Genomic DNA, 23,666 nt, shown 5'->3' on the forward strand with positions numbered 1-23,666 from the left:
GCCTCAGTGGTAGAGTGCCTGCCTAGCAAGTGTTAGGCCCTGAGTTCAAACCCAAGTACTATCAAGAAAAAAAAAAACTCCTCAAAGGTCATATTACAACCAAATAGACAGCTCTAGCAAATTAATGAGAGCAATGTAAAATGACAATGTTGTGGTATTTTAGAATACTGTCTCAATATCATAGAAAAACAGCTTGCAAATTACCAATTTTTTCTCATTTCTTTTGGTATACATAAAGAAATGAAAAGAATGAATGAACTACCAAAAAGTAAAAACCCCGCAGCATATATTTGAAGCAGGAGAAAATCTGAAGGTTGACTGTAGGCATAGTGGTACCATCACAGATCCCCAATCAACCTAACTGCCTTTCTAAGAACCAGACAGCAAAGAGCTTTTTGATTGGTTGTTTATTTAACTATCCAGCATGATGGGAAGATAAATGGTTCAGTTAAAAAAAAAAAAAAAGGGGTAAACCGGAAAAAATTTTGCATATTTTAGGGTTTGCAACTGAGCTATATGCTAAGTAAATGAAGAAAAAAGACTTGACTTACCTGCACTGCCAAGCTGTTTATAAAACCTGTACTCTAAATGAAGCTGTGGAGCACGTGATTTTATTGGTTCCTGAAACCCAAGAAGAAAAACTATGATCAAATTTAGACAAATGGGATTTTTTCCATTCTTAGATTTTCAGAGTAAAACTTAATGTTTTAGAGATCATTATCCACATGATAGGTTTTCTTACCACAATTTGTCTTTGAAAGCACAGCTAAGAAGACGAGCTGGATTACACAAACCCTTTTCATAATAAAAACAGACTCCATGAGCCATCATTCAAGGATAGCGCCCTCAGTATGAAACACTCTCCTGAGATACAATTCTCTTAGGAAAACTGGACGTCAAATCTTTAAAAATAAATTTTAAAAAGTATGTACTTCTTGCATGTTTAATTATGAATTCTGGGTAGTAAAATTTTCAATCTCATTATTCTTGGAAAAATAATGCATTCTAAAAATGTTCAAATCCACAAAAATTAGGAAGTAAAAATAATCTGAGATTCTGCCATTTTAAAGACAGCCACTAATAACATTTTAGCAAATATTTATGCAAATATTTCTTTTGTGGGGTGTTTATACATACTATAGACTCATGAACAAAATGAATATATATTTATAAAAAGGAGATCAGACTATATTATGTGCTTAGTAATGTGCTTCTGAATTCAACAATATGATGGTGCCATATTTCCATGACAGTAAGCAAATTATGAAAATTTTATGATATAAAGTATTCCTGTGTGCATGTCATTTATCAGTTTGCAGTATTATAAATAATGTTGCTAGGAACATCCATATTTTTTTTATTGTTATAAAGATTAAAGACTGTAAATGCAATTTAAATATGAACCTTCAATTGATGTGGTGTTCAAATTTCTAAAAATGAAAGTTTTGGTTTTTGTGAGGGGAATGAGGCTCATTTTCCCTTTTCTCTTAGTGTGTATTAATTATATTTAAAAAACAGGTTTCCTTATGACACTCTTATATATGTATGTAATGTACTTTGATCATATTCACCTCCCCCCATTATCCTTTTGTCCCCTCTCCTGCTGTTCCCCTTTCACTTCTGAAATAATCCCTTTCTACTTTCATGTCATTAGAAAAAAAAATCTACATTCTACATGACAGAAAATATGATATTTGTTTTTCTGAGTATGGCTGATAAAAATAGGAGCTTTCTAAATATCCCAGAGATAAAGCAGGCAAACAACCACACTTTGGTCTATGCCAAACTTCAAGAACTGCTTGGTTAATTACTCTGAAGTAAGTGCAGCAAGCAAATGGCTAATGAGGCAATGAAATATTACCCTAAGAGACAGGGGTTCCTGGCTCTTTTGTATAAAAACGATAGGCAAAATCACCACAAAGTTACTGTGATCTCTTGAAAAAAAAAAAAAAAAAAAAAAAAACTGAACAGCAAGTCAAGCATGGTGGTAGATACCTGTAATCTCAATACTTGCAAGGGCTAAGGCAGGAGGCCAGTTTGAGACTACCTGAGCTACATAGTGAAAAAAAAAAACCCTCAACATCTACACATCTGTTAGAGTGGCTGTTTTAAACAACAACAAAAAAAGTGTTTATGAATGTGGTGGAAAATTGTAACCCTTGTGTGTTGCAAGTTGTAATATAAAGTGTTGCAGTTGCTGTGAAAATGGATGTGATTTTCCAAAATAGTAAAACTCAGAATTACTATGATTGAGCAATTCCACTTTATATACTCCAGAGTTGAAAGCACAGACTCAAGTCTGTACCTGCACACCTATGTTTATAACAGCATTATTCATAATACATGAAAGGAAAAAGCAATTATTCAGACTTTAAAAATGCTGAACTACAACATGGATGAGTCTTGAAGCCATTATGATGAATGAAATAACACAGTAAGAATGAAAAAGACAAATATTATATGAATCCTCTCATATAAAGTATCTAGTATAGAAAATTCACAGACAGAAAACAGAATGGTGGTTGCCAAAGTTGGGAATGGGAGGGAATAATGAGGAGTAGTATTTGTTTGTTTTGTTTTAAGACAGGGTCTTACTATGTAGCCCAACATAGGCTTCTCCACCCCAGTGCTAGTATTATAGGTATGTGTCAGCATGCCTAGCTAGGAGTAGTGTTTAATGGGTACAAAGTTGCAATTGCAGAAAAGATGAAAAAGTTTTGGAGACAGATGCTAATGATGGTTGTACAAAAATGGTAAAGTACTTAATGACACAGAAATGCATACTTAATGAAAAGTTAAAGTGGCAAATTCTGCTCTTCCTTTTTTGTGGCCATCATTGAAAGTTCACTTTGTGACTGAAGCAACATACCTTTCCACATTCACAGGAAGACTGTGTCCCCTAGTTCCAAAGAACTGAGACAGAAATACAATGTTTGAGCCATGACCATCTAAAAGGATGAAGAAGCTCAGGTTCTGTGAGGTTCTATACAGATCAGGAGATTGGCAAAATAGTACAGGTTTACAGAAGAAACATGTCATCTATACTAAACCAGGTACAGCAGGAAAAGACTAGTGACACTACATTGTATATGAGCATTTGCCCCAGCAAGGTGTTTATCACCAGGCTAAAACTTGACGAAGACCACAAAAAGATCCTAGAATGGAAAGACAAATCTTGTCAAGTAGGAGAGGAAAAGGGCAAATATAAAGAAGACACAATTAAGAAGAAGCAGGAATAAAGTAATCTTACATACAGTTTTCATGAAGAACTGCTTAAATGAAGAGAAAAAAGGTAAATTCTGGATATCATCCCTTATCAGATAATTTTATTTTCAAATGTTTTCTCTAATTCCATGTTTTCTCTCCATTCTTATTTAACATACTCTTGGAATTCCAAGCTGGAGCAGTAAGACAGGAGAAGAAATAAACAGAACTCAAATAAGAAAGGAAAAAGTCAAACTATCCCTATTTGCAAGATGATATGATCTTATAACTAAAAGACCTGGAAAACTCCCTAAAAAAAACCTCATAGAAATTATAAACACCTTCAGCAAAGTAGCAGAATACAAAATCCATTTATGAAAATTAGTAGCTTTTCCATATATCAACAACGAACAGAGAAAGAATATAGGAAAATAATTTCATTTACAATAGCCTAAAAAAAACCCAACCAATCAAACAAACAAAAAAACCTAGGAATGAACTTAATAAAGGAAGTGAAAGACCTCTACAGTGAAAACTATAAACCACTGAAGACAGAAATTGAAGAACACTACAGAAGATAGAAAGATCTCTCGTGCCCATGGATTGGCAGAATCAACAATGTGAAAATAGCTATAATACCAAAACCAATATACATGTTCAATGCAATCCCCATCAGAATTCCAATGACATTCATGATATTGAACAAATCAACCCTAAAGCTCATTCAGAAGCACAAGGCAATACTGAGTAAAAAGAACAATGATGGAGGTATCACAATACCAGAGTTCAAACTATACTACAGAGCCATAGCAATAAAAACAGTATGATACTGGCACAAAAACAGGTATGAAGACCAGTGGAAAAGAACAGAAGACTCAGCTACAAATCCTCACAACTATTATACCCACCTGATTTTTAACAAAGGTGCTCAAAATACAATGGACAAAAAGACATCCTCTTCAACAAATGTTCCTGGGAAAACTGGATTATCTGCATGCAGAAAACTAAAACTGAATCAATGCCTTTCACCTTGTGTTCAAGAATCAACTCAAAGTGGATTAAGGACCTTAACATAAGACCTGAAACGTTGAAGCAAGTACAGGAAAGAGCAGGAAATACACTGGAATTACAGGCATAGGCAATAACTTCCTAAAGAGAACTCAAATGGCCCAGCAACTAAGAGAAAGGATTGACAAATGGGACTATATGAAACCAAAAAGTTTCTGTACAAAAAAAAAGAAATGGTCATCAGATTGAAGAGGCAGCCCACAAAACGGAAGAAAATCTTTGCCAGCTATGCATCTGGCAATGGTGGAATCCAGCTATGGTAGAAATATTATATACTAATGTATGAAAATGGAACAATGACACCTGTTGGAACTATTCTAAGAAGGGGGGATGGTAGGTAAATATAATGATGGAGGGTGTGAATCTAACTAAGACATATTGTAAGAACTTTTATAAATGTCACAATGTACCCTGAGTACAACAATAATATCCTAATAAAAAATAAATTTAAAAACTGCTTAAATGAAAAGAAAAAAGGAAATTCTGGATATCATTCTTTATCAGATAGTATTATTTTTGAAAGTTTTCCCTTATTCTATGCTGCCTTTTCATTCTGTTAATTGTCTTTGGATGCACAGAAGTTTAAACTTCTGTTGAAGTTCAATTTTTAATTTTTTATTGTTATTGCTTGTTATTTTGGTGTCATAACCAATAAACCACTACCAAATCCAATGTCATAGTGTTTTCCCCCTGTATTCTGCTAAGCGCTGCATAGTTCAGATCTTATGTTTAGGTCTTTGATTCACTGAGAGTTTATTTTTGTGCATGACATAGGTAATGGTCCAACTTCATTGCATGTAGATAGCCAGTTTCCCCAGCACCATTTGTTGGAAAGAATGAGCTTTCTCCACTAAGTGGTTATTTGTTGCATTTATCCAAGCAAGGAAATTTCACAATTTCCCTTGATAATTCATGCTGGGGTTTAAAAAGTTACATGGTTTATATTTAAATTTAATTTAACTCTTACTAGGTAAACTTGCCTATTTCTCTTATGTCCTGATTAACAAGATAAAATAGTTCCCTGATAACCTGTGAATACTGTAATAGTGACCTTCAAAAAACAAAACTACACAATTACTCCTTAGACTTTCTTTAGATAAAGTAATTTCAGTTCTTTTAACCTTTCCTTACTGGTCCCATTTTTAAGTCTTTGATCATCTTTTTCCTGAATTGACTTAAAATTTTCTGCATTGCTATTATGAGTAGTGTGATGAAATTTCATGCCATCCCACTTCATTTGGGATATGAATCATCCCTTTGTTCAACATATCCACATTGTATATGCTGCCCACCTATAAAGTCACTTAGTAGCCATCTTGATTATCAGAATGCCTGTCTTAGAAATGCAGAGTTTGTGTTCAAGTAACTTTTATTTTACTTAATAATGTCCCTAAGGCACAAGAGTAGCAAAGCTGGCAATTCATGTATGCCAAAGAGAAGCCATAAAATACACCCTTCAAGTGAAAAGGAGAAAGTTCTCTACTTAGTAAGAAAAAAAAACTGTGTACACCAGGCCTGGTGGCACATACCTATAATATCAGCACTTGGGAAGGTGAGCAGGAGGATTTGAGTTCAAGGCCAGCCTTGTTACCCAGCAAGCCCCTGTTTCAAAGACCAAAAAGTATGCAAAGTTGCTAAGATCTATGGCAAGAATGAATCTTTTCTCTGTGAAAAGGAAAAATAAATCCATGAAAGATGTGCTGCTACAGTTTAAGCTGTAAACTTTCTGACTGCAGTGCATAAGTGCTTAAATAAGGCATCAAATCACAGGATTCTGTGCTATCTGCAATTTTCAAGCAACCACTGGGAGTCTTAAAACATATTATACCACAAGGATAAGGGGAAAGGGGAACAACTATGTTGACTTCTTTCCCTTTTTATCCCTTGGGACTTTCCTCCAGGAGTTATTTAGTTTTTGTTTTAAATTTTTCTGCTCCCTCTTCAGGCTTACATCATGTTGAGCTCAGATGGCTGTATATTTTCCTCACCAGCTGTCCTCCGTACAATATTCTAATACTCTCTCTTTCTCCCCCTCATGCCCCCCCCAAAACATTGTAAACATTAATAGGAAATACTCAATATGATATTGGGAAAAGAAGTAAATTAAAAAAAATTTGGCCATGGATAGTAGCTCATGCCTATAATTCTAGCTACTTCAGAGGCAGAGAACAGAAGGACCGTGGTTCAAGGCCATCCCAGGCAAAAAGTTCACAAAACCCCATCTCAACCAATAAAAAGGGCTACTCTTTATTTCTGTGCCAGATGTTGATTTCATTTCCAATTAAGGCTGGCCACTTGCCAGCATGTTGGTGCACACCTTTCATCCCAGCTATGAGAGAAGTGTAAATAGGAGAATTGTAGTCTAGGCTGGCCCAGGCATAAACATGAGACCTTATCCCAAAAGTAATGAAAACAAAAAAGGACTAGGACCATTGTTCCAGTGACAGAATGCCTAACCTAGCAAGCACAAGGCCCTGAGTTCAAACCCCAGTATTGTACCTCACCTCCCAGACCCCAAAAAAGAGAACTCTAAAATTAGAGTTCTAGGGTTAAAACTGAGCATATACCTCACCTACATTCAAACATGAGGGGCTTTTTACTACCCAGGAACTTATACCTTTCAGGCAAACTTTTTTTTTTTTTTTTTTTTTTAACAGTTCTGGGGTTTGAGGGCCTAAACCTTGAGTCACTCCACCAGCTCTTTTTTGTGATGGTGTTTTTTAAGATAGGGTCTCATGAACTATTTACCCAGGCTAGCTTTGAACTTCAGTCCTCCTGATCTCTGTCTCTTGAATAGCTAGGATTATAGGCCTGAGCCCATGGGTGCCTGGCTTGGGCAAACTCTTTAGCACACAGCTATAGCCTACTCAGGCAACTGGGGCTTCAGGAGCTTTCTGGAAGCACCAAGAATAGAGGGCTTTGCAAATGGAGGTGTGACTCAAGTGGTAGAGCACCTGATTTGCAAATGCAAAGGCCTGAGTTCAAACCCAAGTCCCACAGAAAAAAAACAAACAAAAAAAAACCAGACGGCCTTGGAAACACCTAGACTTAGAGAAAGCAGCAAGACTAGTAGTACAGAGAAAATTTTATTTATTTATTTTTCACCCTAGAAATCTGGGTAATAGGTGAAGGAGGGATTCACTGCACTATTGTGTTTACTTTGTGTGCATATGTATTTTTATATACGTATACACATATAATATAAATATAAATACATATTTATATAAATGCATACACATGCACACACACATTTTTTTGAGACAGGGTCTTACTATGTAGCTATAGTTATGCATGGCTCAAACTTAGGATCCTCATGCCTCAACCTCCTGAATGCTGGGATTATAGGCATAAATTATCATGGCCTGGCTTATTTGTATTATATTTTAAAGTTTTTAAAAATCAAAGAAACAAGAGCCTACAAGGAAGACCCAAAGTAGAAGTGAAACATCAGTAGCAGGGCTTCCTTGTATTTCTTTGCCAGATGTTGACTGCATTTCCATAGAGGGCTGGCCATGTGCCAGAATCATGGTTATTCTGGAACACATATGCTTGCCTGAAATCCTAAACCAACAAGCAGATGGATACCTTACATGAGTGTGATGCCTAAAGCAAATTTTTCAGTTACTCTGAAAGGAGCTCAATTACTATCTTCCTGTCTCCCTTGAAGGATAAGCCCAACAGTAAGACAGAAAACCCATAGACAAAAGTGTTATACTCTAAAACATCTTTATTTAAAACTTACTTAAAAGAGAAACACAGTGCTGAGACATACCACAGTAGAAACATGAACTCTACTTTTTAGGTTTTCTTATTTCTATGTATTTTCATGCTGGAGATTAAATCAAGAGTCTCACACATGTTAAGTATGCACTCTACCACTGGCTGGTGCAGTGGCTCAAGTGGTAGAGTGCCTACCTAGCAAGCATGAAGACCTGAGTTCAAACCCTGTACCACCAAAAAAAAAAAAGCACTCTACCCCTGAGCTAACATCTTTGGAACCTATTTTTAATTATACATACTAAGCAGAATAAAAGTTTAATGAAAGGGAAGTGAAATGTATGATGTATGGTCAATCATGCCAGTAATATGTTACATAAGCTTATCTGTATGGGTTGACTAGTATGAACTTGGTGGATGGAATCTAGATAGAATTGTTCCTAATAGAAAGGCTCAAAAGCAGTCTTGGAATAATGAAGGGATAATATAACAAGTATATAGCAATGAGATAGAATTTTAAAGTATTTTAAGGAGGCTTCTTTCTGTCAGTAGCATCAAATAATCAAGATTATTCCCAGGATCATTCTGTAGTAAAACAGAAAAAAGAACAAAGGCAAATGTACCAGAAAATACTCTTACAGAAAATCCTGTAAATAAAAACTACATCGTTAATCCTTTAGTATTCAATCTGTCAGGACATTTGACTTATTACTAGCCACATTACCTCTTTTCCTGCTCCCATTTTTCCAACAAAAATTCCAAGTCAAAAATAAAATACTGGGTTCCCTAGAAGCTCTGCCTGTCCACTCCTTTGTAAAGAAACCAATCTAATAACTCAATTCTTCACAAGACAATCCTAACTATACCACAAACTGACAAGTGGAATGACAGATGGAACTGACAAGCAGAGAACAGGGTGAGAATGTAGTAAGTACAATTCATTAGAAAAGAATAGTGTTTAGAGCTGGGTGCTGGTGGCTTACGCCTGTAATCCTAGCTACTCAGGAGACAGAGATCAGTACCATCCAGTTCAAAGCCACCCACGGGCAAACAGTTTGTGGAAATGTATCGCAAAAAAAAAACCCCAAAAAACAAAAAACCACACATCACAAAAAACTGCTGGCTGAGTGGCTCAAGCTGGAGAGCCTGCCTAGCAAGTGTCAGGCTCTGAGTTCAAACCCCAGTGCCACCAGAAGAACAGCATTTAGTTATCACAAGACATTTCCTTCAACCATTAACTTCTCTAGCTTGCAAACGATAAAGCCCAAAGCTAGCTGTAAATCCTAGAAAACTTTCTAGGAGAATTTTATTAGAACATTTATAAAGAAATTAGCCATGTGAGTTATTCCATGACTAAAAATTGTTTGAATCAACCTTAAGAGATAAAAATAATTTCTAAAATTATTCCTCAAATTAATTCTCACTTTTAAGTAAGATGTTATTTTCAATGACTAGTCATTCATGATTAGTACTGATATAAAGTAACTCAATTCTGCTTCCAATTCGATCACAAGATGTGTTCTTCATGCTTGACAGCTTTTTAAGCCCATGATTGGATGATCAGATTTGGTTTTCTTCTACTAAGTTTATTACTAAATATTTACATTTTAAAAAATGGATGTCATGTTCAAGAAAAAAAATAAATAAAAATTTCAGATGATTTTATCTTTTCAGACAGCACTGTGAAAGGTATAAAGTCCAGAGAATTACTTGTTCTTCCAGCTATTTTTTAATAATCTGGTTTCTGATTCAGCATTGCTAACACTTTAGTTGGCATCATCTAACAATATGTACGAGTGTGGCTCATCACTGCAGCACTATAACTGAACAAAAATGACTATTTGGCATCATATGCACAGAGAAAAAATAGTATTAGTATTCTGAATGCTTAAAACTATTTCCTGTAAAAAGATATTAGCAGCGAGAGCACCAAAACATAATGACTACAAACACAGATTCTACTCACCAGTTTGATTGCTACATACTCATTGGTGTAGAGATTTTTACCTAAGGGAAAAGCAAAATGTATGTTTAGTGAAATTTCTTCTGGGAAAATGCAAAGCAAAATCTTAGCTTACGGGGTCATGAGAAAGGTCACATTTCCAGTGCTGTTCACATACATGAAACGTGATTTATAAGTAAAAAGCTAAACAGAGATGACATCCAGCAAGACTAGAACAAAAAGCAGCTTGAGAATTATGTGTTAAGCTACACATGAGAATTATTTTTTAAGAAAAGGAGAAAACCAACCAACCAACCTTGCCCCCTTCTTCCTTCCCTCCCCATCTCACTCTCACACACAATTAATATTTCCTAACTATTATGTCACAAGGCAAAACCAGTAGAAATGCCTAAATTTTAAAGACACTAAACTCATGATGTAGGTCAGTGATATGGTGCCCACCTGGCATGCATGAGGCCCTGGGTTCAATCCCCAGAACTGCAAAATAAGAAAAAGAAAAAAAGGAGGAAGAAACTTAAGTTCTTGGTCTTGGCACAATAAATACAAACCCTCCTTCTACCTCACTGAAAAACTGGTAATTTTTATTTTTCATCCTTTACTCAGTGGCAACTTTAGGTGGCTTAAAGGACAGTGTCAAATAAAACCAACTACTGACCAACTGCTCCTTTTGTGGAACTCACTGCTACCTATAAGGAGATGGTTCTCAAAGCTGTTTCAATTGTTTACCACAATTCTAGCTCTGTATCTTTAACTACGCACAGGAAACAAATCTCCACCTGAACAACACTTAAAAGACCTCAAAGTTCCTTCTAAAATAATTTTTTTTATTATTCATATGTGCATACAAGGCTTGGGTCATTTCTCCCCCCTTCCCGCACACCCTCAAAATTCTTTCTCAAATAAATTTTTTTTTGTCTCAATTTGTAGAAGTAGTTCTACAAATGGAATCAATATTCTCTTAAGACTAAGAACTTGGAGTAATGATGAGGATGAGGGAACAACGGTCAATTAATCAGCCCATATTACATGCGGAATACTTAGCTCCTAATACCTCTCCAACCCCATCCTTGAAGTCCTAACTTTCATTCCCCCTGGGTGTTTAGTATATACCACATAGTTTAGCTACTACACTGGACTTCATATTGCTTCTCCTATTTTTGCCTGATCTTATCCAGCTAAACTGTAAGTATCTTAAGCTCAGGGAGGGCTGATGGTGTGGATCAAGTGGCAGAGTACTTGCTTAGCAAACGTGAAGCCCTGAGTTCAAACACCAGTACTGCCAAAAAAAAAAAAAGAAAAAAATTAAGGGTAGGGAAAACATATAACACCTTTCTCAATGCTCTGTAGTGCTTAAGACCATGTATTACACATCTCAGACACTTAAAACCTTAACTGGCTAAAATTTATTGGTATATATTATATGACTACTGTTTAAATAACACAAGTAAATGGTACACTTTTATATGTACATATACATATATACATATGTACCATTTATATATAATTTTTATCTCAACTTCACTACTTCTATAAAATTATTTTTACAATAAAGAAAAACCAAACACTTCATTTTGGGAACAAAAAGCTACATGCAATACACGTTGTTAGTTATCAAGCTCTAAACAACAGAAAGTCCTTTACAATGTAAGTACACCATTATACTTTTAACACTGTCATCAACTGCTGAATACTTTTATGTGCCAAAGAGTACACTAATTTAGGAATAATTCTGTTAGCAGATTATGTAACAAAGAGGACTCACAAGTGACCAAATACCTAAAAAAATCATAAAATGCACAACTTTTTTTTTTTTGGTAGTATTGAGGCTTGAATCCAGGGCCTCACGTTTGCTAGGCAGGTGCTCTTCCACCATGCTCTAACCCATTTTTGCTAAAGTTTTTTTTTTCCGATAGGGTTTCGGTTTTGCCTGGGACCAGCCTTGGACCAGGATCCTCCTATTCTCTGCCTCAAGAGTAGCTGGAATTTCAGGCATGTGACACTATGCCTAACTTCAACTTCTTTTCCAAGGGAGTACAAGGAAGAAATGGCATTTTCCCCTTTATATATTAATTGCATCAAGCTTCTAAAAATTTACTTTGAAATTCTCATTAAAAAATTTTAAAATACATTCTATGAAATTATGAAAAGAACAGTAATAACTAAAAAAGGAAGGGATGAGGTAATAAAAGACTCCTAGGCAGACTGAAACTTCAATTTGGCCTGGTGCTGGTGGCTCATGCCTGTAATCCTAGCTACTTAGGAGGCTGAGATCAGGAGAATCATAGTTTAAGGCCAGCCCAGGCAAATAGCTTACGAGACTCCATCTCCAAAATAACCAGAGCAAAATGGGACAGAAATGTCTTTCAAGGAATAAAGTACCTGCTTTGTAAGCACAAAGCTCTGAGTTCAAATTCCAGTCTCACAAACAAAACAAAACAAAAATGCCACAACACTTCAAAATTTAGCCCAAGATCTCTTCCTTACCAAATAAAATGTTGCACAAAGACTTTTCAGTAAAGTCCTTTCCTGACTCTGTATAAGCACTGTCACTGTGACCTAAAACCAATGTTAACAAAACACTGGGGGGAAGAGGAAAGAAATGACCCAAACATTGTATGCACATATAAATAAAAGAAAAAAAATATAGCAGCATATCAAATTAACATTAAAAAAAAGACTGAAGCCTAAGAACTGAGTATTGCTTAGAGGAAAAAGGTCAGGTAATAAAGCTTTAATATTTCAAATGTTTAGGAATCTTTCTGAATTGTTGACAACCTCCCCTCCCTGGTTCCAGTTATAGCAATAAGAATTACTAGGGACTGGGATAAAGTCCCTAGACTAGCATAAAATTCACCTCTCACTCACTCAAAGTACAGTATGCCTACTAATGTTAAGAGAATTAACATAATATTAAAAATATATACTTTAGGGCAGGGGGGAGAAATAAACCAAGCCTTGTATGCAATATGAATAATAAAAGAAAAATGAAAAAAAATATATATATATGCTTTAAAGTCACAGATCTTCAATTCAACAGATACAACATTTAAGGTGAACTGAGGTATATGTGGAAGAGATTAGAAGAGCCAGACAAGTCTCAGGAAGGAAATTCTTTCTTTTCTCCTCCTTCCCCCACAAAGCCTTCAAGAACCAGTAGGATTTTAACAGTTGAGGAAAGGGTAAGGACATCTCAAGAAGAGTAAACTAAACAGGCAAATAAATGAAAATGAGAAAATAAATGATATAGGTTGAGAATGGGCAGAAGAGACTGAAGAAGTAAGATTAAGGCCACATTAGGAAAGCACCTGATGCCATTTTAGAGTTGAAAATGAAAGAGTTGGGGGTGGTGGTGAAATAAAAGACATAATCAGATCCATGATTTTTCCTAGCAACTTATGAGGTAGTATAAAATACTATAAAAACTTATACTAGTATAATAGTATAAAAATAGTATAAAAACTTAGAAAAAATAAGAGACCAGTGGTAGGGAAAAGTCTCTGTATAATCATGATATGATATGATATGATATAATATAACCCATCGTATGCTGATATCATGTATCTAAGATGAACAACACTCAGTTTTCATTCTCCAAAGACTATATATACTTTAGCTCCTGAAACAAAATCAGTCTTACATGTACTAACTCAAAAGTTTGACAAAGTTGGGGCTGGTGTTCAAGTGGCAGAGCACCTGCTTAAGCCACTGAGTTCAAACCCCAGTACCACCAAAACAAACAAACAAAAAGTTTGACAAAGTTTGTGACAAGTGTTAAAACAGAAATAGGGAGTCAGTAGAAGAGCTTGGATGATGGAACATAACACTTTTGGGCGCAATGACACTTCAAGTGAGCTCTAAAGGATGAACAGAAGAGGGAATAAGGATATTTCCTATTAAAAAAAAATGAGGGGCAGGGAATGTAGCTAGTGGTATAGTGCTTGACTAGCATTTGTAAGCCTCTGGCTTTGATCCCCAGTACAAAACAAAACAAACAAAAAACAAAATAGAACAAATAAACAAAAAAACAATTTGAACAATGATGTGAAACCATGAGAGAAAAGACAAAACTTGAAGGCTAAGGTGTGGCTTAAGTGGCAGAATGCTCATGATCAACACATCTTTTTATTCCTAGCAACAAACACACTTTGACTCACTTGTTGAAGTCAATCAAATTGACGTGACATATCTAGCAGGTTCTTTTGAGAAAACTCTATGGCAGTAAAAAAGGCAGACTAGAACCAGATTATGGACTGTTATGGTTTGAATATGAAGTATACCCCCAAACTGCTCATGAATTGAAGGCTTAATCCCCAGCTAGTGGATCTAATTATTGAGAGGTGATTGGATCATGAGGGCTCTGACTTCATCAATGAATTAATCTATTGATAGATTCAAGTATGATGGCATTACTGGAAGGAGACAGGACTGGTTGTAGGAAGCAGGTCACTGGGGGGTATGCCTCTGAAGGATATATCTGATCCCCAGACCCTTTCTTTTCCTCTCTGCTTTGAAGCTGCCATAAGGTGAACAGCTCCATTCCACCATACCCTTATACCATGACTTTGTGCCTCACCCTAGGATCATAGTTATGGAGCAAGACAATCATGAACTGACACATCTGAAACCATGAACCAAGATAACCCTCTCCTCCCTTAAGTTTTTCATATTAGGTATTCTGTCACATGATGAGAAACTAACATATAGGTAATCTTAAACACAAACACAAGAGTTTTGTGCTAAGAGAAAAAGCAAACAACAAAAGTGCTTTGTAAAAATATTAATCTGCACCCAATGTATAAAACAGTTGAGAAAGGAATAACTAGAAAGAAGATAAACAGGACATTTTTATAACAGAAAATATAAAGAATAATGTATCTCTTGGAGCGGTTATGAGGATTATATGAGATAAGAGTACAAAATGAAAGTACTAGATAAATCTACTTTTTATCACTTCTATTATTATTGTAGGTATGAGGTAATAATTCCTGGAAGGACTAAAATAAATAGGATTTTTATACAAGATATTTGGGGAAAAAAAAGTAACTACCTCTGGATTATATGTAAATGTGAGAGATAAGAAAAACAGAAGGATCAAAAATGATGCTCCTAATCAGTGGAGAACAGAAAGGGCAGAATAAGCAATAACCATTCGTTTTTTTTTCCCCCCAGGGGAGAGCGCGAACGCAGTCTCCCACTACCACAAATTATGCAGTCAAGTTTCCCACATTTGGGGAAATCGCAGGGGTCAGCACATCTGGAGTGCAATGGATAAGCTTCACTCTGGGAAAACCACTTTTGTGATCATGGTATCTCCCCTGCCAGGTAAGTATAAGCAATAACCATTTTATCAGGATACTTTTCTCCAAGTTCTCGATAAAGTGAAAGGTGAAAGACAAATTATAAAATGCCTCTTAGCTTCAATTCTTGTATCTATAAAAAGAATATAATATACAAGCATAACAATTAGGCTGTTTATATAAACACTTTCTTTTGGTTGAGATACAAGGGCTTTAGTGGGATCTATGAAGTTCTCATCACACTATGGCTTCTCCAATGTGTGTATATTAGTTGAGTGTCTGGTTTTGACTTCATCAATATCTATATTTCCTCTCAAAATTTGCATTATCATCTAGAGGTCTTCATTCTTTTATTTTTTATTTTTTTATTATTCATATGTACATACAATGCTTGGGTCATTTCTCCCTCCTGCCCCCACCCCCTCCCTTACCACCACCACCCGCCCCCTCCCTCTTCTCCCCACCCCCTTGATACCCAGCAGAAACTATTCTGCCCTTACCTCTAATTTTGTTGAAGAGAGAGTATAAGCAATAATAGGAAGGAACAAGGGTTTTTGCTGGTTAAGATAAGGATAGCTATACAGGGAGTTGACTCACATTAATTTCCTGTGCATGTGTGTTACCTTCTAGGTTAATTCTTCTTGATCTAACCTTTTCTCTAGTTCCTGGTCCCCTTCTCCTATCGGCTAGAGGTCTTCATTCTTAAGTGTCAGGAAAATATGTTAGACTGGTGTGTGATGACTCAGTTAAGTAATTGACAAATTAGTTTTATTTCTTCCTGAATCATTTGCTTTACTCTGAGCTCTGTTCATAACTGATTTTTTGTTTTCAGCCCTTTTACTTGTCAAAAGACTGAACTTTTCTAACTGGGTGGCTGAAATGTTTCACTGGTATTGTCACCTTCTCTGTTACATGGGTTTCCATTCGGTCTTTGAATTTTCCACAATAATGTTGCAGGGATCTACAGACAGCTAATAATTAATCTATCATGCAGACATAACTTAAAATCTATTAGATGCCCATACTGAAATATCTTGTACTGAAATGATACCACAGCTGGGATTTGTTTCAAAGTAATTCAGTTATTGAAAGTAGGTGAAATTACAGGGGGGAATCATACGTCTGTGAAATTTTGAATAATAAAATTAAAGAAAATAAAAGTGCATCAGTATTTTTCTGTTATAGCATATCATGCTCTTTGGAGCAATTCATTCCAGTTTTTTTTTTTTTTCCACCACTACAGTGTAGAAGGTTTTATACACTGGCTTTGTAAGTCATATGCTCTTGAAAGTACTGTACAGACTCACCCTCTTGAAAATGGCTTTTGCTTCTTGAGGGGTATGGGTGCTTCTTTGACTTTCCACCTTCCCCCTTTCTTTTGGTCCTGCTTCCATTTACTCATCCACCCAGTCTCACTTCAGATTTTCAGTTGCTAAAAATAGCTCATTGTTTTTTTTTGAGTAACAGATGAGAATATCATGTTACTCCTTCAGGAAAGTCTTCGAAGTTAGTCCATTCCCTGGATTCTAAGCTTCTTATCTCAAAATGAAATAGGTGAAACTAATTTTCAATTAGTTTTAGGCTTTTCTTTTTTTGACTGTGACTCAAACTAAAGATCTAGTATACATACAGTGTATGTGTATATTTGAACAAAAGTCCCTTGAAATAGCAATTATGCCTACTAATTATTCAGGTATGTATTTTTTATTTAATATTTTTTTCTTCAAACAATGTGTTAGTCAGACTGAGGATATAGCTCAATGGTACAGCACATCCCTAGCAAGTACAAGGCCCTGGGTTTGGTCCCCATCACCACCAAGAAAAAAAAAAAAAAAAAAAAGGAAAGAAGACAGAGAATGTGTTAGTTAAGAAATTCGTTGAATATTTAAGAGCCACTATGGTGGTACAGGACCATAATCCTGGCATTGGAGAGGCTTAGACAGGAGGATCAAGAGTTTGAGGCCTATCTGGGCTGTATAATGAGACTCTGTCCCTTCAAAAAAAAACGTAAGTAAAATAAATACTTTTAAAATAAAGAAAATACTTGAATGTGTCTAAGTATAAAAATAAGAAAATAAATTTGAAAACTAAATATTTGAGTGTGATGGAATATAGCCTACAGTTTAGTTTAGAAAATATTTTGGCCTTGTCTGTTTTTCATTTTTTTTTGTTTTACTTTGTTTCGTTTTTGCCATGCTGGTGATGGAACCCAGGATTTCATGCTTGCTAGGCAAGTGCTCTACCACCAAGCAACATCCCTAGCCTGTCTGTTTTGTTAATAATAAATATGCTCTATACCATCACTGATGGTTGTAAGCAATCATTAACAATTTTTTTTATGATTAACTACATACCGTTGTTGATAGGTAAGCCCAACTGCTAAGTATTTGGGAAATGTTTCTGCATAGTGTAATAATAAACTAATGGTATTGTTAGCAACAATGGGAAGTTCTCCAGCTTTTTTCTTTAATGTTGTAGTGCCATTTTATTATCTTCTTTCCCCAATCATGATGCATACATAAAAACAGATTTTCTCTAGATAAAGAAGGCAGTAGGCCAGCCTGTTTTCTTGTCCCTAAGTAGACCTGGTAACAATCTGTGGTTACTTGTTCTAACTGCTAATTACCTCAAGTGCATTTGGCTGGATTTTTTAAGAAAACAAGTTCTAGGTAGTAATTTATACATGTACTGCTTTGCTTCCACTTTAGGGCAACAGAATGCAATAGCTGGAGATCTAACTGGGAACTGAGCTGTATGTTCCTTTATCAGTATGACTCTGAGAACTGATCTGCTGGTTCTTTGAAATAATGCTGTGTCTGATGAAGCTTATGGTGGTAAATGCTGTCTCTGTAGGTCACCTACTGAAATAGGAAGTCTTTGTTCAGATGGTTTTATGGCAGCCGCTTCAAAAGGGCTGTTTAGATATAACATTTCCAAACTACTATGTAATGCAGTTTCTTTTCTATTAACAATGAGAGAGACAGGAGGAGGAAGTGAGATTGAGAAGCACTGTGGATTTTGTGTAACATATATTATAAGCTTTGAGTGTTGGGATTGTGCCAGCTCATCAATGGTATTTTTCTGTCCATTAAACTGCTTGCCTTTCTCACAGTTGTTGATATATTTTTATTTTTAATTTTTTAGCTGAAGCAGTTATTCATTTTAAACAGGAAGGATTTTAACCCCCTACCCCTAATCTCTTTAATTAAATTCTTCTAGAGCAAAATTTCTAAGTACTGTATATCACTGATGTTAGTAGCTGAGTGATTGTCTAGGCTTCCACATGGCTGTGTTTTCTTTAGCTTTAATGATGCATTTCCCCCCTAGTAAAGGAATGTGAGTAATTCTTAGCTCAGGAAAATTATTGTGTCATCTCCAGTGTCTCTTAGAAATTAGGATATTATGAGGCCTTGTGCCTAGTAGGGCACATCTGTAATCCCAGCTACCAGGGAGGTAGATGCAAGAGGATCACAAGTTCAAGGCCAGCCCAAGAAAGGGTAGTGAGACCCTGTCTCAAAAACAAAACAACAAAAAGGCTGAGGACCTGGCTTAAGAGGTAGAGTGCTTGCCTACCATGTGAGGCTCTGAGTTCAATCCCCAGTACAATGACCACCACCAACATTCATGTAAATAGAAGCAATGTTAACCCTCAATGTTCCTTGTTTTTAAAAAGTCTTGCTTTACTGTTAATTATTTGCACAACTTCCTAAGGAATCTGGCATACAATTTTTAACTTTGTTCAGAGCCAGTGATTGTGAAGCAATTCCTCCTGAGAAACACTGGAGACCTGTGTGAAGGTCACTGGCACATACTGTTAACATCATAAAGGAAACTGTAAGTCAGGCATGGTGGTTCAAACTTGTAATCCCAGTACTCAGAAAATTGAGACAGGAAGATCATCAAGTTTGAGGTCAGCCTGGGATACATAAGGAGCCAATGTCTCCCCCAAAATTGTAATCCTCTTGCACAAATGATGTGCTTTTTCAGTAATTTTGCTTTACATTTTTATTGATGTATAACTTACATCAAGCAAAGCATATAAATGTTAAATGTAAGGCTCAATGAATTTTTGTATCTCTATACCCACACCAATGTAAATACCATTCAGAGAATATTTTTAGCATTCCAGTAGAATTTCTTTGTGCTCTGTCCTATTAATAATTCTCACCACTGCTATAAGTAATATTCTGAGTGTTATCACTAGAGATTAGGTTTGCTTATTTGAATAACATATGGATAGAATTTTATAATCAGCACTCTTGTGTTTGATTCTTCTTCTTGACCTCATGTCCGTGAGATTCATCCATTTGTTATATGCATTAGTAGTTCATACCTTTTCATTACTATATGGCATATGTTTAAATATACCACAGCTAATTATCTGTTCTACTGTTAATGGACATGTGGGTTGTTTTCAATTTTGGCTACTAGGAATAATGCTGCTATGAACATTCTTAAACACATTTCTTGATGTACTTATGTATTAATTATAGGCATTTTCTTTTCTTTTTTTGGCAGTACTGGGGAATTAACATGGGGCCTCACACTGGCTAGGTAAGAACTCTACCACTTGAGCCACTCCCCAGCCCTTTTTACTTTGGTTTGGATTTCAGACAGTGTCTCTCTTGCCTCGATGAGCTTTGAATTGTGATCCTCCTATCACTGCTTCCCAAATACCTGGGATTATAGGCGTGCACCACCACACCTGACTGTATATATGTTTTCTTAGAGTATATACTGAAGAGTGGAATTCCTGAGCAGAAAAAATATAAAACATCCATCACCTCATGAACAAATAAACAAAATATGGGATATACACACAACAGATGAGGAAGTGACCTGTCTCTAGCACAGTGACCCACAAATATGAAAGCATAAGTCTCTCTACATCAAGGGATAATATTATTAATCACAAAATATGTGTCTATAAACACATTTCAATGTGTCCAAGATCTTCTTTTTATTTATTTATTTATTTTTTTTGAGACAGGGTCTCCCTATATGGCCCAGTCTGGCCTTGAATTCAAGATCCTCCTGTTCCAGCCTCCTGAGTGCTGGGATAATATAGGTGGTAGTCACTATACTAGCTCAGGTGGTTCTTTTTTTTTTTTTGGTGGCAACACTGGGGTTTGAACTCAAGGCCTCCTGTTTGCCTAAGTATTCTACCACTTGAACCATGCCTCCAGCCGAAGTTCTATCTTTTTTAGTAAGGGCAATAAGCTTATCAAATTCACTTTGCATTCCTCTTAGCAGAATGTTGAGAAAAGACATTCCTTCTTAAAGAGGTATTTTGGAAGTGTGAATTAAGCTGTTATAATAAACTATTGTTACTGTCCACCTAGGACAAAAATAGGCAGTAATTCATTCAGGCCTACCTTTTCTCATATACCATCTTATTTTAGAACTGCTGCTTCTCTTCCACATCAAAATTCTTTTCTGTTGGTGTCTTAAGGTAAGCATTAAGAAGCAACCAACTTCATTCCATTTATAATAACCAAGAGCTAGAAGCAAATTTCTATCAACGGGCAAATGGATAAACAAAATATAGTACATACATACAATGGACTATTATTCAGCTTCTAAAAAGAAGGGAATTCTGATACAGGCTGTTACCTGGATGAACTATGAGGATTCTATGGTAAGTGAAATAAGCTAGTTTCAAAAGACAAATGCTATATGATTCCACTTATATAAGGTATCTAATGTACTCAAATTCACAGAAACAGGAAATAGAGTGGTAGTTACAAGACAAATGTGTATAGTGTTTCAGATTTGCAAGATGAAAACGGTATGGACATCTACTTCACAATAGTGTGAATATGTTTAACACTACTGAACTGTACACTTAAAAATGGTTTATATAGTGAATATTATATCATGTACATTTTAGATGAAAAAACTGGGGAATAACTTTTAGATCCGTAATGCTTTTTTTTGTTTATTTGTTTCTGTTTGTTTGGAGATAGGGTCTCCCTATGTAGCCAAGGCTAGGCTCACACACACACACAATCCTTACGCCTTAAACCTACTGAATGCTAGGATTACAGGCATGCACCATGACTCATAGCCACAATGCCATTTTTTTTAGGTAAATAAATTCTGAGAACTATTTCATCAGTGTAATAATTAGCATTATTCTGAGTATTGTCATTCACAATTTGTAATAGGAGAACATGGTCTTTGGAGCAACCATATCAAGATTCAACAATAAATTACTTTGTTCTTTAAAGATCAACCAACCTAATTCCAAATAAAGCATAGGGAGGGCTGGAAGTATAGTTCAGTGGTAGAATACTTACCTAGCATATGAGAGCCCAAGAACCATTAATGAAAAAAAAATATGTATAACTGAAAACCTAGCAAACAATTCAACAGACTTGCTAAATTCTCTAATGTATAGTATTTTAGGAAATCCAATTTTTTTTGATAAAACTGGAAGTTTTGCTGCTTTAGTGACAAGAACTAAAATTTTACTTATCTATTCCCATCAGTTTCTTATCCAAAATAAGAAACTGTTCCTTGTGGAACAGTAAGAATAAATACCAAGGAAGCACCATCCTTATTTAAGAAATGCCTCTTTAAATTAGTTTAAAAAACCTTTGAGTTGTGTAAATTATTCATTAGTAGAGCACTTGATTAGGAAACACAAGGCCCTGGGTTCAATCTCATGACCTATTAAAAACAAAACAAAAACCTAACAAATAAAGACTGGCATAATGGCATATGTTGTTAGTCCAAGCACTCAGAAGAAAGCTGAGGCAGGAGGATTCTCAGTTTAAGGTCAGTGTGGACAACACAGGGGGACTTTATGTTGTGACATACAAACCAATTATTAAGACAAACCTCTCTCTTGGTTACATAAGTGATTAGGAAAATGATGAAAGAGATATAAATAAGAACACAAAATCATGATTCCCACTGTACTATGGATTGACCATAAAGGAAATTAGTTTTATCTCTTACACATTACTGAAAAACAAAATTTTTGAAATGTGATACCACTTAAAACCTTTCAATATCTTAATTCTAAATGTGGTTTCAAAGGAGGGAAAAATCTTTTCAGTATATACGAAGTGATACATTACTTCTTAAATATGTCCTATATAAAACTGTATGAAGTTACATAATTATATTAAGAAGTTTTTGCATCTTTTTTTTTTTTGCTGTGCTAGGGGTCAAACGTAGGCCCTTGCACATGCCAGGAAAGCACTCTGCTACTGAGCTATATCCCCAGCCTCACATATCAGTTTTGGTTAAGCCTATATACACTTTTTTAATAGCTTTCAAGATATAACACATATAATTCATCTAGTTAAAGTGTACAATTCAGTGGACTTTATTATGTTCAGAGTTGTAAAAACATAACCACTATGAATTTTAAAACATTTGTATCACCTTAAAAAGAAACCCACTCAAGGTATTGTACTCACTAGTTGACCCATCCCATTCTTCCTCTCCACTCCCTCAGCCCTTTGCAAACACAAACCTACTTTCTATCTCTACAGATTTGCTGATTCTAGACATTTTATATAAACAGAATCATATAATATTTGATCTTCTGTGATAAGCTTCTTTCACTAAACATAGTTTTTAAGGTTCATCCATGTTGCAGAATGTCTATTCTTTTTTTTCTTGTTGGCAGTACTGGGATTTGAATTCATGGCCTTACACTTGTTTCTATCCCTTAAGCCATGCTTTCAATAGGGTCTCACATTTTTCTCCCAAGGCCAGCATTGGACCACAATCTTCCTATCCTCATACCCCAAGCAGCTGGGATTGCAAGTATGAGCACCATGCCCAACCTGATATAGGTTCTTTCTATGTAGCCCAGGCTTCTATGGTTTGGATGTGGTTTAAATGTGTCCCTACCAAAAGTGGGGAGATGTTGGAAACTATATGAGATGGGGCCTAGTGGGAGATCCTTAGGTAACAGGGGGTATGCTCTTGAAAGGTAGTTCATGTGACTCCTTAAGTTCTCACAAAAGGGTGATTACAATAGAAGCAAGCCTGAACCCTTCAGATCTCACTACTCCTGGTTCAATACATAATTGCTTGCTCCTGCACCCATTCTAGCCACTGCCATCAGCACAATTAGGTGATACAGCCAAGAGGTGGCCATCACCAATCCTGCATTATACCATTTGGACTTTCAGCTTCCAAAACTGAGCAAAATAATGCTGTTCTTTTTTTATAAGTAGCCTGCGTCAGGTATACTGTTATATATCCAGATATAAAGTTGACTAACATCTCTCATCAGGTTAAACTTTTGGTTATTTCTACTTTTTTGGAGGTTTTTTTTTTTTTTTTTTTTTTTTGGCAGTTCTTGGGTTTGAATTCAAAGCCTGGAGTTTGCTAGGCAGGCATTCTACCACTTGAGTCATGCCCCCAGGCCTTGCTTGGGCTGCTATCCTATCTAT

At 35.8% G+C, this 23,666-nt stretch overlaps 1 protein-coding gene and 1 non-coding gene across 17 annotated transcripts in view; both read right to left on the reverse strand.

The window, feature by feature from the left end:
* Positions 1-23,666, reverse strand: part of Csnk1g1 (casein kinase 1 gamma 1) — a 175,854-nt gene that overhangs the window by 71,139 nt on the left and 81,049 nt on the right. For 10 of the 16 annotated variants that reach the window (XM_074066200.1, XM_074066203.1, XM_074066197.1 and 7 more), the window contains 3 exons: positions 10,394-10,429; positions 9,956-9,996; positions 552-621 (listed from right to left, as the gene is read on the reverse strand). In XM_074066200.1, coding sequence (XP_073922301.1) covers positions 552-621; positions 9,956-9,996; positions 10,394-10,429 — 147 coding nt within the window. The remainder of the gene's footprint in view (positions 1-551; positions 622-9,955; positions 9,997-10,393; positions 10,430-23,666) is intronic. The other 6 variants (XM_020174074.2, XM_020174072.2, XM_020174076.2 and 3 more) reach the window with 1 other exon arrangement.
* Positions 15,119-15,282, reverse strand: LOC141420919 (U1 spliceosomal RNA). The gene has a single exon (XR_012445643.1). It is a non-coding gene; the product is annotated as a U1 spliceosomal RNA (small nuclear RNA).

This window comes from Castor canadensis, chromosome 2 (assembly GCF_047511655.1).
Source record: "Castor canadensis chromosome 2, mCasCan1.hap1v2, whole genome shotgun sequence".
In the NCBI taxonomy this organism is placed as follows: domain Eukaryota; kingdom Metazoa; phylum Chordata; class Mammalia; order Rodentia; family Castoridae; genus Castor; species Castor canadensis.